This window comes from Haliotis cracherodii, unplaced genomic scaffold (genome assembly GCF_022045235.1).
Source record: "Haliotis cracherodii isolate W230 unplaced genomic scaffold, xgHalCrac1.p SCAF_3, whole genome shotgun sequence".
Lineage (NCBI taxonomy): Eukaryota > Metazoa > Mollusca > Gastropoda > Lepetellida > Haliotidae > Haliotis > Haliotis cracherodii.
The window spans coordinates 3245676-3261532 of NW_027266286.1; the positions used below are offsets into that span (position 1 = coordinate 3245676).

The 15857-nt window shown below is 41.5% G+C and overlaps 1 protein-coding gene across 2 annotated transcripts in view; it reads right to left on the reverse strand.

Moving 5' to 3' along the window:
* Window positions 1–395: 395 nt before the first annotated feature.
* Window positions 396–15857, reverse strand: part of LOC139473899 (SR-related and CTD-associated factor 4-like) — a 32888-nt gene continuing 17426 nt past the window's right edge. For both annotated transcript variants that reach the window (XM_071256697.1, XM_071256696.1), the window contains exons 10-17: window positions 15300–15386; window positions 14776–14867; window positions 14211–14311; window positions 13543–13653; window positions 13156–13321; window positions 4832–4948; window positions 3984–4300; window positions 396–3182 (exon numbers count right to left, since the gene is read on the reverse strand). In XM_071256697.1, coding sequence (XP_071112798.1) covers window positions 747–3182; window positions 3984–4300; window positions 4832–4948; window positions 13156–13321; window positions 13543–13653; window positions 14211–14311; window positions 14776–14867; window positions 15300–15386 — 3427 coding nt within the window. In that variant the 3' untranslated portion in view covers window positions 396–746. The remainder of the gene's footprint in view (window positions 3183–3983; window positions 4301–4831; window positions 4949–13155; window positions 13322–13542; window positions 13654–14210; window positions 14312–14775; window positions 14868–15299; window positions 15387–15857) is intronic.

The following is a 15857-nucleotide window of genomic DNA, read 5'->3' on the forward strand; positions in this document are numbered from 1 at the left end:
CCAAGTTTCATTCCACTAGGTCCATCGGAAGTGGGTCAGGGGAAATCTTTAATGAACATCCCTCGTACATCTGCTGCCACTGTTGGAATGTACATCTGCTGTCAGTGTTGGAATGTACATCTGCTGTCACTGTTGGAATGTACATCTGCTGCCACTGTTGGAGTGTACATCTGCTGCCACTGTTGGAATGTGTCTGGAATGGGGGTCTGCCACTGTTGGAATGTGTCTGCCACTAGTGGAATGTGTCTGGAATTGGTGTCTACCACTGTTAGAATGAGTCTGGCGCTGTTGTATAGAGACAAACTTGGAAAAAGAAAACAAACATAAATGCTTAAGAGTGAGTTAAATTATTCAATTTCTCTCAGCATAATCATTTCATAACATTGACAAATAAGAACATAGGATGGGAGTTTATTGAAGATAAAAAAAAATCTTGAAATGGCTTTTTTAAACAAGTCTTTCCTGATCATAGCATGATTTGAAGAGTAAAACTGCATCTTGTAATAAAAATCTCTCAGTGTACTTAGAATTTGTGTTGTCATTCAAATCATCAGATAAAAACAACAACTTTCACAATATGTACAAATTAATACAGTGTCTGCAGCAATCTGAAGACAACATCATTCATCCTTTGGATACAGCATAATTACAATATGAAGATGAGACGAGTGATGAACAAGATGATTCTAGAAGCACAGTTGGGAACACACAGATCACACGAACACATCCACGAGGGAGCAACGACACTAGCTAGCTACTGTGCCCTCAGTCTCTGTATCCCCTGGTGGTGTGACAACATCGTCTGCTTCAGGCTCCTCAATGTCCTTAACTACTTTCACAGGCTCAATAGGACCATTATTCATTTCAGAGTCCAGTGCATCAGGCCCATTTGTAGTCTCTACTAGAGGTGTGCTTTCGGGTATACTCTGTGATGAGTGAACATCACCATTGTCCTTTGTAATATCATGATTGCTAACAGTGTCTTGGTGTGCGTCATGCACACTTGATGAATCAACTAGACTTGCATGATGGTTGTTAGAATCTCCATGATTAACAGGAACTGAATTACTTTGTGTCTCTAGATTGGGTTTGGAATCTAATTTTGATACATCTTCACCTGATGTTTGGATTGGTTCAGACACAGTGCTAGACTCTTGTGCTGCAGAAGATTCAAGTTTTGCAGCAGCTTCAGGAACGTGCGAGTCTTCACTGGGTTTATCTACAGTCGGAGCAGAGGATTCAGTGACTTGAGAAGATTCTGCCTCTGTTTTATCCTGTGCTGGTACAGGCCTCTCTTGTGACGGTTCCTGTGTACCTGCAGAAGCATCTGCTGGGGCAGGAGCATCTACTGGGGCAGGAGCATCTACTGGTGCAGCAAGCCCCTCAGTCGGTGTCACATCCTTAGCATCTCCAGCAGGTGGTTGTGAAGCTACACCAGCTTCACTTGGAGGAATGGCAGGTGCTGCAGCTGGAGGGGCGGCAGAATTATTTGAGTTCTCACCAGCCGTTTCCGCTACTCCTGAATTAGCTTCAGCCACTGCAGGGGCAGCATCATCCTCTCCCTGGACAACTTGACTCCATCTACTCTGGCGATTGGACCGATCTCTTGTCCTTGTGCTTGGTTTTGTTTCAGCGTCTCGATCTCTAGAACGATCTCTCCTGTCACGGTGATCTCTCTCATCATGGCGTCCACCTCTCCTGTCTCTATCACGATCACGATCTCTGTCTCTATCTCTTTCATAGTCTCTGTCCCTTTCACGATCTCTTTCGCGATCGGGACCACCGCCTCGCTCAGGGCCACCACCGCCACGCTCAGGGCCACCACTGCCTCGCTCAGGGCCACCACTGCCACGCTCAGGACCACCACTGCCACGTTCAGGACCACTGCTGCCACGTTCAGGACCACTGCTGCGTTCACTTCTAGGACTGCGGTCATTTCTATCTCTGTACAAGAACTGACCACCCTGCCCGAACCCTCCTCTGTCTCTACCAGGTTCTCTACCAGGTTCTCGACCTCTGAATTCTCTCCCCCTGTCTCTCCCCATATCACGATCTCGACCCATATCTCTTCCCATGTCACGGTCCCGACCAAATCTGTTTTCGTTGAATTCATCATCATCTTGATCAAAGTCTCTTCTAAAACCACTTTGTTGCATATTTTCACCAGAACTCCTCCTCTCATTGGAGTTCCACCTGTCCATTTCAGTTTCTAAACTCATAAGAGGTGGAGGTCTTCCACTACCCCCAAACCTCTCCATTTTCTCACCATGATTAAACTCAGGCCCATCTACACCTGGTGGCCCATCCTGGAATGGTCTGTCCATATCAGGGGCAGGTCCCATACCAAATGGAGGTCTAGGTCCCCTAAAGTTCGGTGGTGCTCCTGGGGGCCCACCTTGTGGGGAGGCAAACCTGAACCCTTGTCCTGGGAGTCCCGGTCTGAAACCTAACAGGCCAGGTCGAGGCCCACCAGGCCCTGGGAACCCTCTTGGACTGAGACCAACAGCTGGACCTCGAGGTCCACCTGGCATTAATGGTCCACCTGGCCCTGTTAGAGTAACAGGCGGTCCTGGTCCTGGTGGACGTGTTGGGGTACCAGGCGGTCCTTGAAGCACAATTCCTTGTTGGTCACCAGGACCCATTAAGCTTGGTCTGGTCATTTGAGGCCGAGGTGGCATTCCTGGCATCTGAGCGATAGATATTAGTGGTCGTGGACCATGCCCCATTGGGCTTCCCATCAGTGATGGTAGTGACACGGCTTGAGAAGTTGGCATGTTTTGAGAACCTGGTGGTCCGAAGGGTTGACGAGGAGGGAAGCCAGTTACAGGACCTGAACCACCCATTCGTTCATCTGTGTCTTCAGGTTCATTGTCACCACTCCAGTCCATTCCTTTATCACTTTCATTATCATCAGCTGGCTTCACAGGCTGGCCGGGAGCACTAAATGGTAGCCTGACAGGGGTCCCTGGCATTGGCATTCGGAAATTTGGGGGAGGCACATTTGGGTTGAAGCTGGGGAAGCTTCCATGTTGAGGAGGGAAGCCAGGACGTGGAGCTCCTCGAGGTGGTTGCTGAATACCAGGGGTTGGGATGGATGTTGACATTATGTTGTGGATGGCCTGACTTAGCTGAGCACTAGCAGTCTCCAATGGCTTGCTACTAAGGGACACGACGGTCATTGCCTGGAAAACAGAAAACACATAATAAGAATGTGTCCATGCGTCACAAGAGTCATGAATGCTTCTTACACCACAGTCCACATTCTAGCTGCATCACAGGGGCCTATGAATAATTAAGAAGGGTCTCGTTAAACAAGTGCTTTCCAGTGTGATCAACAATCCCAGCAGGCATGATACTTTGATACAGCATCATCCTGGTCCAACTTTGACACCACCCAATACTCATATTTCTTTGTCCTTGGTTTAACGCTGCACTTATATTCAAGCTATATGACGGCAGCCAGTAAATAATCGAGTCTGGTACAGACATTCCAGTGATAAGACTTGTGAGTGAGGGAGTATGGTTTTACGCCACTTTTAGATATGTTACAGCAACATCACGGCGGGGGACACCAGAAAATGGGCTTTACACATTGTACCCATGTGGGGAATTGAACCTGGGTCTTTGGTGTGATGAGCCAACGCTTTAACCACTATGCTACCCTACTGCCCCGATAGACTTTGTGAGCTACAATCACAGGGTATGATGGCATGCACCGTGTCTGACCACTCATTTGTCTATAACTCCCAACACAGGTTGCTGGCAACTTATTCTAACCAGAAGTCATCACAGGTGCTTATACTAATCCTGACAACTAGAATGAGGGAACCGAGGATCTCTTCCGTACCATGAAGAGACAGATGGCAGACAAAATGCAGAATCACAATGATTTAATATTAATCAAAGACAGTAAAAGTATTCATTATGAGACAAATTAATCCAGAAATTGAAAGGCTCTTATGCCAAACCTTTGCATCAGTTACCTGGGCTGGTGGTCTGAGACCACCAGGCATGGTGCCTAATGATCCTGGATGTGGAATTGTCTGAGCTTGCGATGGGGCTGGACCTTGGGGCAGACAAATCTGAGGCGGCAATCCGGGTGGCATTTGCCCCGGGGCTAGCTGACCTTGAGGCATCTGACCCTGTTGGAGCTGACCGGCGCCTATTTGCCGTGGTGGCATCTGGCCGGGGGGCATCTGGCCAGGCTGTAACTGCCCGGGAGGCATCTGGCCTGGGGGCATCTGACCAGGCACTGGCATCATCACTGGTGGCATCATGTGTGTCATCACCGGCACCACCCCTGAATGGAGAAAAGTAAACAGCAATGAAATTTCAAGAGTATGCTCTTATCAATTTACAAGCCAACAGCCACATGAAGGTCAGTCAACCATGCATTCAAAAGTCAAACAACTGATTAGATTATCAACTTATTCCTTGCAAGGTTGGTTTAATACTGCTTTCTGCAATATTACACTCACATCACAACAGGGAGCATAAAAAAATGTGCTTCACACATTGTACCACTGTGGGGATTCGTGTTAATGCCAGTCTAAATAACCAAACCAACCGCAGTAGACACTTCGCTTCTTTATTCTTCTTTAGCTTCACATCCACTCACACAAACACAACCTGGCACCCCATATGACAGATGCTCAAACACTTTCCCAGCAGCCCCACTTCCGACATGCACCGTGGGACTAGTTTAGCAGACAATATATCAACATTCAATACGTTTTCTTCTGCTGTTTTTATCCTCATTACTTGCAAGCACAGCAGTCAGTGTCAGTTGTGAGAAAATAATTCCCCGTCTTATATTTAGTTATTTGCTCACCTTGCATAGGTCCCCCGAACTGTGGCTGAGCTTGTATGGTCTGCTGGGCCGGTTCAGCTTGCACTGGGGCTCCCTGGCTGTCCTGATCAGGCTCCTCCTGCCGACCGAACTTCATACCTGAAAGAGCAATACTTCCAATGAATATGTGAGCAGTGGCTGCAGGCCATATATAGTGGCAGATCCAGACGGAGTGTTCCCTTTTTCTGTTTTTTACCATCTGATGATATCTGGTATGTACAGCACAAACCATGATAACATCCTGGATCCCCCCCATTTACACTACTCAAAATATTTTCAAGGTCACCCAATTTATTTCATGTGACTTAAGTTAATCTGTTGTGGCCATGAGAGATTAACTGTAGTCACATGGCTGTTGGTTGGTTTGCTGTTTTACGCCGCACTCGCCAATATTCGGGCTATATAATGGCGGTTTGTAAATAATCAAGTCTGGACCAGACAATCCAGTGATTGATATCATGAGCATCTATCCACACAATTGGGATAGATGACATGCATCAACCAAGTCAGCGAGTCTGACAACCCGATTCCGTTAGTCGCCTCTTACGACAAGCATAGTCACCTTTTTTTGGCAAGCATGGGTTGCTGAAGACCTATTCTACCCCAAATCTTCACGGGTCTGGTCACATGGCAAAATCAGGTGTTCTTTAACTTCTTTTGAGTAGTAAACAATGTTCGAAACAAACAATATACTGAAAATATATTTAAAGGCCATCCTATGAACATAGCAAAAACTAAACACTGATAGGCCTTTCCCTTAGTTACACCCCAAAATACAAATCAGTCTAAAATACAACTAGTTTACAGGCAGAAACATAAGAACTTTGGCCGGGACTGGTGTTTGCATGTTGTTCAGCTTTGAATGAGGGAGAAGATGAATGTCATTTGAATCCACACCCTGCAATATTCCAGGTATATTCAGTGTCCTTTAAACAATCGGGACTGGGCCTGTGATTGAAAGTGTCCTTTTATGACGCGCAATCAGCCATGTCACAGACTGATAGAGCCTGACCACCCGATCTATTTTGGTCTTACAAAGACGATTTCATGTTGTTACCAGGGAACAATTCTTCCCTGAAATCCTGACAGAGTAGTATCAATGGGTCAGAATTGTATTCTGTTCACAGAAATTCTGTACTTAATTCTGCAGTAAGATGGGGGCTACATCAATGAGTCTCAGCCAAAGCAGTCTTTCAAGCACAGGAAACTAGCAGTGTCCATGGAGAGAGTGACACATGTAACCACAATCCCATGTTAAGTCACTGTGTGTTGTCTCCCATTGATTTACACGTCATTTCAATGCATATAAGAAAATATTGTTACATAATTATTTGTGAACAAATATACATTCTGACATGTAGCATGCATGCATGCATATATCAGACTTATTCAACGTAATAAGCACCCAGCTCTAATAAGTGCCCACGGCAATATTTGCAAATATATTGGCTAGTGAACAATCCCAATTAGCAACCCTTCCAATTGATCAATGTACACAAGACTTATTTTTTCACGTATAATACACACTTGTGTGTTATATGCACCCTTAATTATGGGCAATTATATTCATATGATAAACATTTAATATGATATGACATGGTCAATATGAATGTCAGCTTAACTACCCTGACTGCATGGATAAAAGTGCAGGGATCACACAAAGATGTTTTGTTTACCTTTGTAATTTGAGGTTTGCTAACTTTTCTTTCCATTATGCTGCCAGGGATAACTACATGGGCCACTGATGACTGGTCCTAACTTAAACCTGTTACACATATCCATGATACAAAGCAACTTCAATCATTTATTGTCGTTCAGCTGGAGTGAGAGAGTATGGTTTTACACCGCTTTTAGCGATATTCCAGCAATATCATGGCGGTGCACACCAGAAAAGGGCTTCCCACATTGTACCCATGTACAATGCTTTCACCACTAGGCTACCCGACCAGCCCTCGCTCAGCGGGAGAGAATATCCATTTCTTAAGATAACAAATCAAAACAAAAGAGCTTTTGTCCATGAACAGAGAGAGACAGAAACAACTATCAAAAGTCATCCTGCCAAGATTCCACGATATTAATGTAGCACTTTTGGGAAAGATCAAATTCCACACATAGAAAGTTGATCGGCAAATAAGTGCCAAAAAAAGGGTCAACACAAACACTTCAGGATATGCCCTTAATATTGAAATAGTTAGTAACAGTCCGTGCCTAAACATTTCTTTCAAATATAATTTCTACTGATGCATTACAGGCACCAGAACCTTCCTTCATTGACATTATAATCTTCTTTGACATCACAATCTTCATTGATCTTGATTGACATTACAATCTTCATTGACATCACAATCTTCATTGATCTTGATTGACATCACAATCTTCATTGACATCACAATATTGTTTGACATTATAATCTCCATTGACATTACAATCTTCATTGACATTACAATCCTAATCGTGCCATTAGTACTCTTATACAAGGAAGTATAAACCAATCTTAGAAACCAGGAACATTGATACTGTAGACAGAAAGGTACTGCAAACAACCTTTAAATAAACATGTTGACATTCATGGGGTGTCAAGAACGTTTCTTTCCATCATGCTGCCAGGGATAACTACATGGGCCACTGATGACAGGTCCTAACTTAAACCTGTTACACATATCCATGAAACAAAGCAACTTCAATCATTTATTGTCATTCAGCTGTAGATATATCTATATTCTTAAATAAATGTGACTTTTGTCCATGAACAGAGAGAGACAGAAACAACTATCAAAAGTCATCCTGCCAAGATTCCACCATATTAATGTAGCACTTTTGGGAAAGATCAAATTCCACACATAGAAAGTTGATCGGCAAGAAGTGCAAAAATATATATTCCATTGATGCCAATATACAGAAACTTTAAGGTTACCCAGGCAAGTCCCCATAAACGTTGTGCACCATAAAAAATCTATACCTATAAGAAATGTACCTAAAATTCAGGCAGAGATCAAACTACAGTAGAAAATGGATATAACGAACTACAAGGGACCAGAATAATCAGTTCGTTATATCAGTTGTTATTTATATACATTTTCACTTGGAAACGTCCGCCATGTTGGATAAAACAAAACACAATACACGTAATTGCAGCATTGACTTGTATTAGCAGTGATCACTTCATAGTATTCAATTGATAACATTTCATAACATTCATTTAAGTAAAACAAGGTTGATCCGTCACCGCTGATTGTGTTGATTCACCGCTGATTGCATACAGCCAGTTGTTAGTGACACTTGACACTGAGTAAGATTTCTTAGTTTGCTATACACGTCACTAATTAGTGGTAGATGGGCTTGTCAGTTCACTGTATCCGTAACTTTGCTGTAGAGAGTTTGTTATATATGTAAATTTTATATGATATTGTTTAACAGTTCGCTATATCCGTGTTCTACTGTAATACCAATTTGTTTCTCTCAAATAAGCATCGCTTTTTCAAGTAAATATGTGTTGGGAGGGTGTAAAGAAACACTTAAAGTCTTAAAGTAGAAACAGTCATTCAACTCTTATGACAAACATGTCAATTTTCCATCAAATACATGTACAGTAAACAACGTTTATAACGAACACGCTTGTAACGAACTGACGGATATGACGAACTGTCTTTTTCTGTGCCTGCAATTGGCTTTATATATACAGTACACATGTTTATTATGAACTACGGTTACGAACCAACTAGAATTAGAGCTCTTTGAGTTTGTTATATCTGTATGAAGCCTATGAGTAATATGTCCATGGAAAGAGTGACAGAAGTGCCCATGAAAGGCCACACTGACAAAGGTCCAAGATGTTGATGTAGCACTCTTGGAAAGATCAGATTCCACACACAGAAACTTGATCGGCAAATAAGTGCAGGTAGGATCATCACATGACTTCATGTGAACTGCAGTAGTTTCCCAAATAGTCATAAGTTATTGCCAATCACACCAACAAATGGAACCTGTGTTTTAACTCAAAAAGGAGTTCTAGGATCTTCAAGGTTTGTTCCCCAGTATTTGTATCTCTGGACCCAAGTTTTCTTATATTTATCTCTAGGCATCTTCAGCAACCCATCCTTGCCGTAAAAGGTGACGATGCTTGTCGGAAGAGGCAACTACGGGATTGGGTGGTCAGGCTCGCAGACTTGGCTGATGCATGTCATCGTATCCCAATTGCATGGATCAATGCTCATGATGTCAATCACTGGATTGTCTGGTCCAGATTTGATTATTTACAGACTGCCGTCATATAGCTGGAATATTGCTGAGTGAGGCGTTACACAACAAACCAACAAACTCTAGGCATCTTTGATTGTGTGCTTAGTTTCAAACAGTAGAACCATGCACAGATACCTGTGAACTATGACAACAAAGAATGATAGTGCGAGTCATCTCCAAAGTCTTCTCTCAGAACTAACATGTCAAATGCTCATAAGCTTCTACTGAACAATCCTCACATATAAAACTTAAATGTCCATGGAAAGAGTGACAGATGAGACCACATGAGGCCACACTGACAAAGTTCCAAGATGTTGATGTAGCACTTTTAGGAAAGATCAAAATTTCATAGAGAAAACTGATCGGCAAATAAGTGCTGACATATAACTTTCCACATATCCACTGTTTGCAACATGAACACTATAAGGCATCACAGGCAAAGTTCCCAAAGTGAGTGAGTGGTGGCGTCCTGCTCAAAGAGCCTCAGGTTTGTCCAGAGACGTGGTCAGCAAATAAGAGCAAAAAGAATGTTTCCATTGATACCAACACTAGCTTGACATCTTCAGGAAAAAGACTCAATTTCCAAGGCACTGATAACCAGCAATCATTAATTGATTCATAACTGCATCAATTTATCATGGATGATAAAAGACCAAAGAGTTTTATTACACAGAGCTCCAGATAACTTTTTGAGCCATTGAGTTTTTACTCCAGGGTTTCCATTTTAATTGGGTTATTACATTTTTCATTGGGTAACCAATATTTTTTCACTCATCTATTCACACTATTGACTCTTTCCCAAAATTAGTGAAGATTTTAAGATTTAAAACAAATGAAATAATGTTTTAGATGTATATAACTGTTCTAAATATATAGGATTGACTCGGAAAGTAAATTAGCTCGTAATTGTGTTTAAGAAATTAGCTCCTTTGTACGCATGCTGGAAAAGCAGTTTTTCATTTAATGCATGCGTTTCTGCATGCAAGTTATTAATTGAAAGTAATTGGGTTTGGAATATTTCTGGGGTTTTTTTTACGCTAATACTCTGCTTATCTGTAGCTCTGATCACAGTCAGATTACTTTTCTACACCACCACACAATAGGATTGCTTCCTGAAGAAATGGACAGAAAAGTTACTCACTTTTTCTTCAGAAGATTACCACAAAATGAATATAAATATTTTGAAAACATCAACGTTCAATATTTTAAGGAAACGTATCTCTGACTAACAAGAAATACACCGAACATATTTCAAGTACTCATGGGCAAGTGACAACGACATAGCAGGACAAGTTTGAAGTTATTTGTGGCAAAAAAAGATTTACAATCGTGCAGTCCTCTCAATAATGGAGCCATTGTTCTGCTTCCAACCATTCTGGCTCATCCATTTGATTGTACCGACTTCAACTAGTTGCTGTAGATATCTTGTTTCATTTGAAATATGAAAATCAGAACTATCCCTGGAAAGAGTGACATATGTAACCACAAGAGGTCACACTGACAAAGGTCCAAGATGTTAATGTAGCACTCTTGGAAAGATCAGATTCCACACACAGAAACTTGATCGGCAAATAAGTGCAGGTAGGATCATCACATGACTTCATGTGAACTGCAGTAGTTTCCCAAATAGTCATAAGTTATTGCCAATCACACCAACAAATGGAACCTGTGTTTTAACTCAAAAAGGAGTTCTAGGATCTTCAAGGTTTGTTCCCCAGTATTTGTATCTCTGGACCCAAGTTTTCTTATATTTATCTCTAGGCATCTTCAGCAACCCATCCTTGCCGTAAAAGGTGACGATGCTTGTCGGAAGAGGCAACTACGGGATCGGGTGGTCAGGCTCGCAGACTTGGCTGATGCATGTCATCGTATCCCAATTGCATGGATCAATGCTCATGATGTCAATCACTGGATTGTCTGGTCCAGATTTGATTATTTACAGACTGCCGTCATATAGCTGGAATATTGCTGAGTGAGGCGTTACACAACAAACCAACAAACTCTAGGCATCTTTGATTGTGTGCTTAGTTTCGAACAGTAGAACCATGCACAGATACCTGTGAACTATGACAACAAAGAATGATAGTGCGAGTCATCTCCAAAGTCTTCTCTCAGAACTAACATGTCAAATGCTCATAAGCTTCTACTGAACAATCCTCACATATAAAACTTAAATGTCCATGGAAAGAGTGACAGGTGAGACCACATGAGGCCACACTGACAAAGTTCCAAGATGTTGATGTAGCACTTTTAGGAAAGATCAAAATTTCATAGAGAAAACTGATCGGCAAATAAGTGCTGACATATAACTTTCCACATATCCACTGTTTGCAACATGAACACTATAAGGCATCACAGGCAAAGTTCCCAAAGTGAGTGAGTGGTGGCGTCCTGCTCAAAGAGCCTCAGGTTTGTCCAGAGACAAAGAGCAAAAAGAATGTTTCCATTGATACCAACACTAGCTTGACATCTTCAGGAAAAAGACTCAATTTCCAAGGCACTGATAACCAGCAATCATTAATTGATTAATAACTGCATCAATTTATCATGGATGATAAAAGACCAAAGAGTTTTATTACACAGAGCTCCAGATAACTTTTTGAGCCATTGAGTTTTTACTCCAGGGTTTCCATTTTAATTGGGTTATTACATTTTTCATTGGGTAACCAATATTTTTTCACTCATCTATTCACACTATTGACTCTTTCCCAAAATTAGTGAAGATTTTAAGATTTAAAACAAATGAAATAATGTTTTAGATGTATACAACTGTTCTAAATATATAGGATTGACTCGGAAAGTAAATTAGCTCGTAATTGTGTTTAAGAAATTAGCTCCTTTGTACGCATGCTGGAAAAGCAGTTTTTCATTTAATGCATGCGTTTCTGTATGCAAGTTATTAATTGCAAGTAATTGGGTTTGGAATATTTCTGGGGTTTTTTTTACGCTGATACGCTGCTTATCTGTAGCGCTGATCACAGTCAGATTACTTTTCTACACCACCACACAATAGGATTGCTTCCTGAAGAAATGGACAGAAAAGTTACTCACTTTTTCTTCAGAAGATTACCACAAAATGAATATAAATATTTTGAAAACATCAACGTTCAATATTTTAAGGAAACGTATCTCTGACTAACAAGAAATACACCGAACATATTTCAAGTACTTATGGGCAAGTGACAACGACATCGCAGGCCAAGTTTGAAGCTATTTGTGGCAAAAGAGATTTACAATCCTGCATTCCTCTCAATAATGGAGCCATTGTTCTGCTTCCAACCATTCTGGCTCATTCATCTGATTGTACCGACTTCAACTAGTTGCTGTAGAAATCTTGTTTCATTTGAAATATGAAAATCAGAACTATCCCTGGAAAGAGTGACATATGTAACCACAAGAGGTCACACCGACAAAGGTCCAAGATATTAATGTAGCACTCTTGGAAAGATCAGATTCCACACACGGAAACTTGATCGGCAAATAAGTGCAGTAAACAATTATTCCATTGATACCAATACCATCAACAAGAAAAAACGTCACACGGGAGACGTCCTCTTTCACACAAAGTTGATTTGTACAAATCAGAGTTCAGTAAGGATTATTTCAGTTACAGCAGCACCTGTCAGCTTGATGTGGGAAGAAGTGAAATGCAGCACCCTAAGACTACCTGGCCATCCATCCCCTGAACAAATGACAGACACTGCTGCTTTGAGAAATGTTGGACAAAGCTAGACATTGCAGCTTACTGGACAGGACCTACATGCAGGGTCCTAAAAGTGATCTTAGCATTACAACTATTGTTTGAGTCTCATTCCATGCTTAAGTATAGTATTGACAAAGTCTTTGTGCTAAGATTGGCTCAAACAGAGAAATAGGATCATCATTTGTATGGAACAAACTATTCAGAGTCCCCCAAAGGGCATTAACCTTCTACTTTTCAAACAGTTTTTTAAGGCAGAATATACCTTCAAGTCAAACACATAAATAAAAATGTCTGCTACTCTGAACACAAGATAAGCCTTGTTGGTTGGACATACACCTCAACCTGAACATGCACATTGCCTTACCTCGGAGGTGTGTGGGCAGGGAGTCCTCGTCGATCATGCCTCCTTCACAAAGAGGGTTAATCTCGAGTGGCAGTTTATTCCATGCGATGTAAGTAACTCCCAGCTCTGCATGCCAGCCCTCCTTGTACTCATTACCCTTCACACCAATTCCAGGAGCAAACGCAATCTGAAACATTCAGTCTGATACTGCTAAAACCCATTCAAAAATCAACATGTGCCAAGGGGCACAACTCTGTATGTCAAGCTGTCCAGGTCAAAATACAAATACAGTGTTTCAGACTTATGTAAATTGTAAGAACATACGGCATCCATTTGGCAATTCCTCTTCAGTTTGAACAATATATAGAGAAGACAAAGTGTTTTGTGTACAGGAAGGCTACTACTCACTCTAATAGTACTCCCATTTATCTTGCAACCTCGAGCCATCTTTTCAACAGCCTTATAGGCATCTTTTCTTCTCGCCATACACACATACGCACATCCCCTTGGGGGAATCATCTGCAAAACAAAGGGAGAGGTTACACTACCGCGTGTCAGCTTCATGTGAGAGGAAAGAGCGATGTGATGCAGGCCTTAGACATTTAACACTTTGGTCAAACAGTAGGAATGGTGCCGACAATCCCAGAAATATATTCAAACCCATGATCCATGGCAATCCTAAGGGATGCAACTCAGCTAAGCGAATTGCAGTCATCCTATGACCAGGCTAATGATGCCACCATCCTCAATTAAGGTTCAACATGTGCAAGAGATCCCTAAGATAACCACTGGCACAGATTCTATACTTTAGTTCCATCAACTGCAAGACATGGGGATTCTGGGTAACAATACTGGTCTACATCAACCTATGCGGGTTGTTAGAAGCAACTAAATGAATCTGGTGATCAGACTTGGTTACAACAAACAAATTTCAAAAAAATACATCGCCAAATATACTCTGAGAACTGCAAAAGAACAAGTCATAAATGGAAAAGATGCCGACTTATGATAATTATCTGTATGGAGTGCATACTAGTAAATTGTATAAGGATAGAAGGCTTTCATAAATCACTCACATTTACAGATTCTACAACACCATATTTTTCTATTTCTTCTCTCAGTTCCTCTTCTGTAGTATACTTGGATATATGACCTATCCACAAAGTCGTACTACACACTGAAACAGAACAAAGGTTTAATCAAAGGAAAATGCATTTAAGGACACATTAATATTACAATAAAATACAATATAGAAAGTATTTATTTATTTCAAACAGCATTCTTCTCACACAATTGCTGTTCAAATGATGAATTTTCTCAAATGTTTAAGTAAAAACTTATTTTTCCAAGATGTAATTATCTTCAGTTGGTTGGTTTGTTGTTTAACGCCACACTCAGCAATATTCCATCTATATGACGGCGGTCTGTAAATAATCGAGTCTGGACCAGACAATCCAGTGATTGACATCATGCGCATCGATCCACGCAATTGGGACCAATGACATGCATCAACCAAGTCAGCGAGCCTGACCACCCGATCCCGTTAGTCGCCTTTTACGGCAAGGATGGGTTGCTGAAGACCTTTTCTACCCCGGATCTTCACGGGTTCAATCATCTTCAGCTTAATCATCTTCAGCTTACCACTAATATGTTTTTCTTTGATAGTAGGCAAGCCCTTTTTCCGGCGTTCCTTCTCCTTTTCTTTCTGGCGTTCTCTGTCTCGGTCACGAGATCTGCAAAGAAGTATCACAGGCTTCTTGATACCCTGACAAAATAAGTCTTCCTCACATTTGCACAAACAATCAGACAGGTGAGGAGAAATGTGGTTTAATGTCGGGTCCAAGATTATTCTGCGGCGTGTGTGCGTGGAATGATACCGATTTTATAGTGCTTGCCTTCTGATATACCATGCTGCAGTTTAACATGAATACCCCACTTAGACATGGTATACTGACTCCGAGTCATTAGCCCCTTACTACCAAGAGCCAGACAGGGTAACAAGTATAATCTTTTAACGTCTTTTGGTAGGACGCGGCCGGGGATCAAACAATCTAGACAACAGAGGTGGTCGTCAAATTTGTCAAAGTCACTGGCATAGGACTATTAACCCTCAGCTTTTGAGAGTATGGGCATTAATAAAGCACAATTTACATCCAAAACCTTACCTTGACCTTCGATGCCTATCCCTTGACCTTGACCTCCGCCGTCGCTCACGTGATCTTGACCGTGACCTCTTGCGTTTTTTAGGTGACCTACAACAATGAACTTTGATCATAGAAAACTTGAACGGAACATGAATTTGATATACTGCAGGCAAACGCACAACCACCTTGACTGGACTGCCACCTCTTGTAACTGGTGTCAGTTTTCACTGCTGTAGATTTGGTTACCATAAATTAAATGAAAGGAAGGAACTGAATATACTCAAATGCGAGGCTTCAAGCACTCCATTAAATACGGAAGTGTGTGGGTGAAGGTATCCTGTGGCATTCAGCAATATATCACTAACATTGTGGTAGCCTTCAAACAATGCTCAACAAGAAAACAGCGTTATCACTACCCCCATGCCGTGGGGCATATTAGAATTGTTTGCCCATATAGTAGTGAATATAAACTATAAACAATAAAGCCTTAAAAATAGACAGGCACTTGGGCTGCTTAAATATGAAATAAGTACATACAAAAGTCCCCTCTGAAAAATATAACTGTCTTGTTAAATTTCT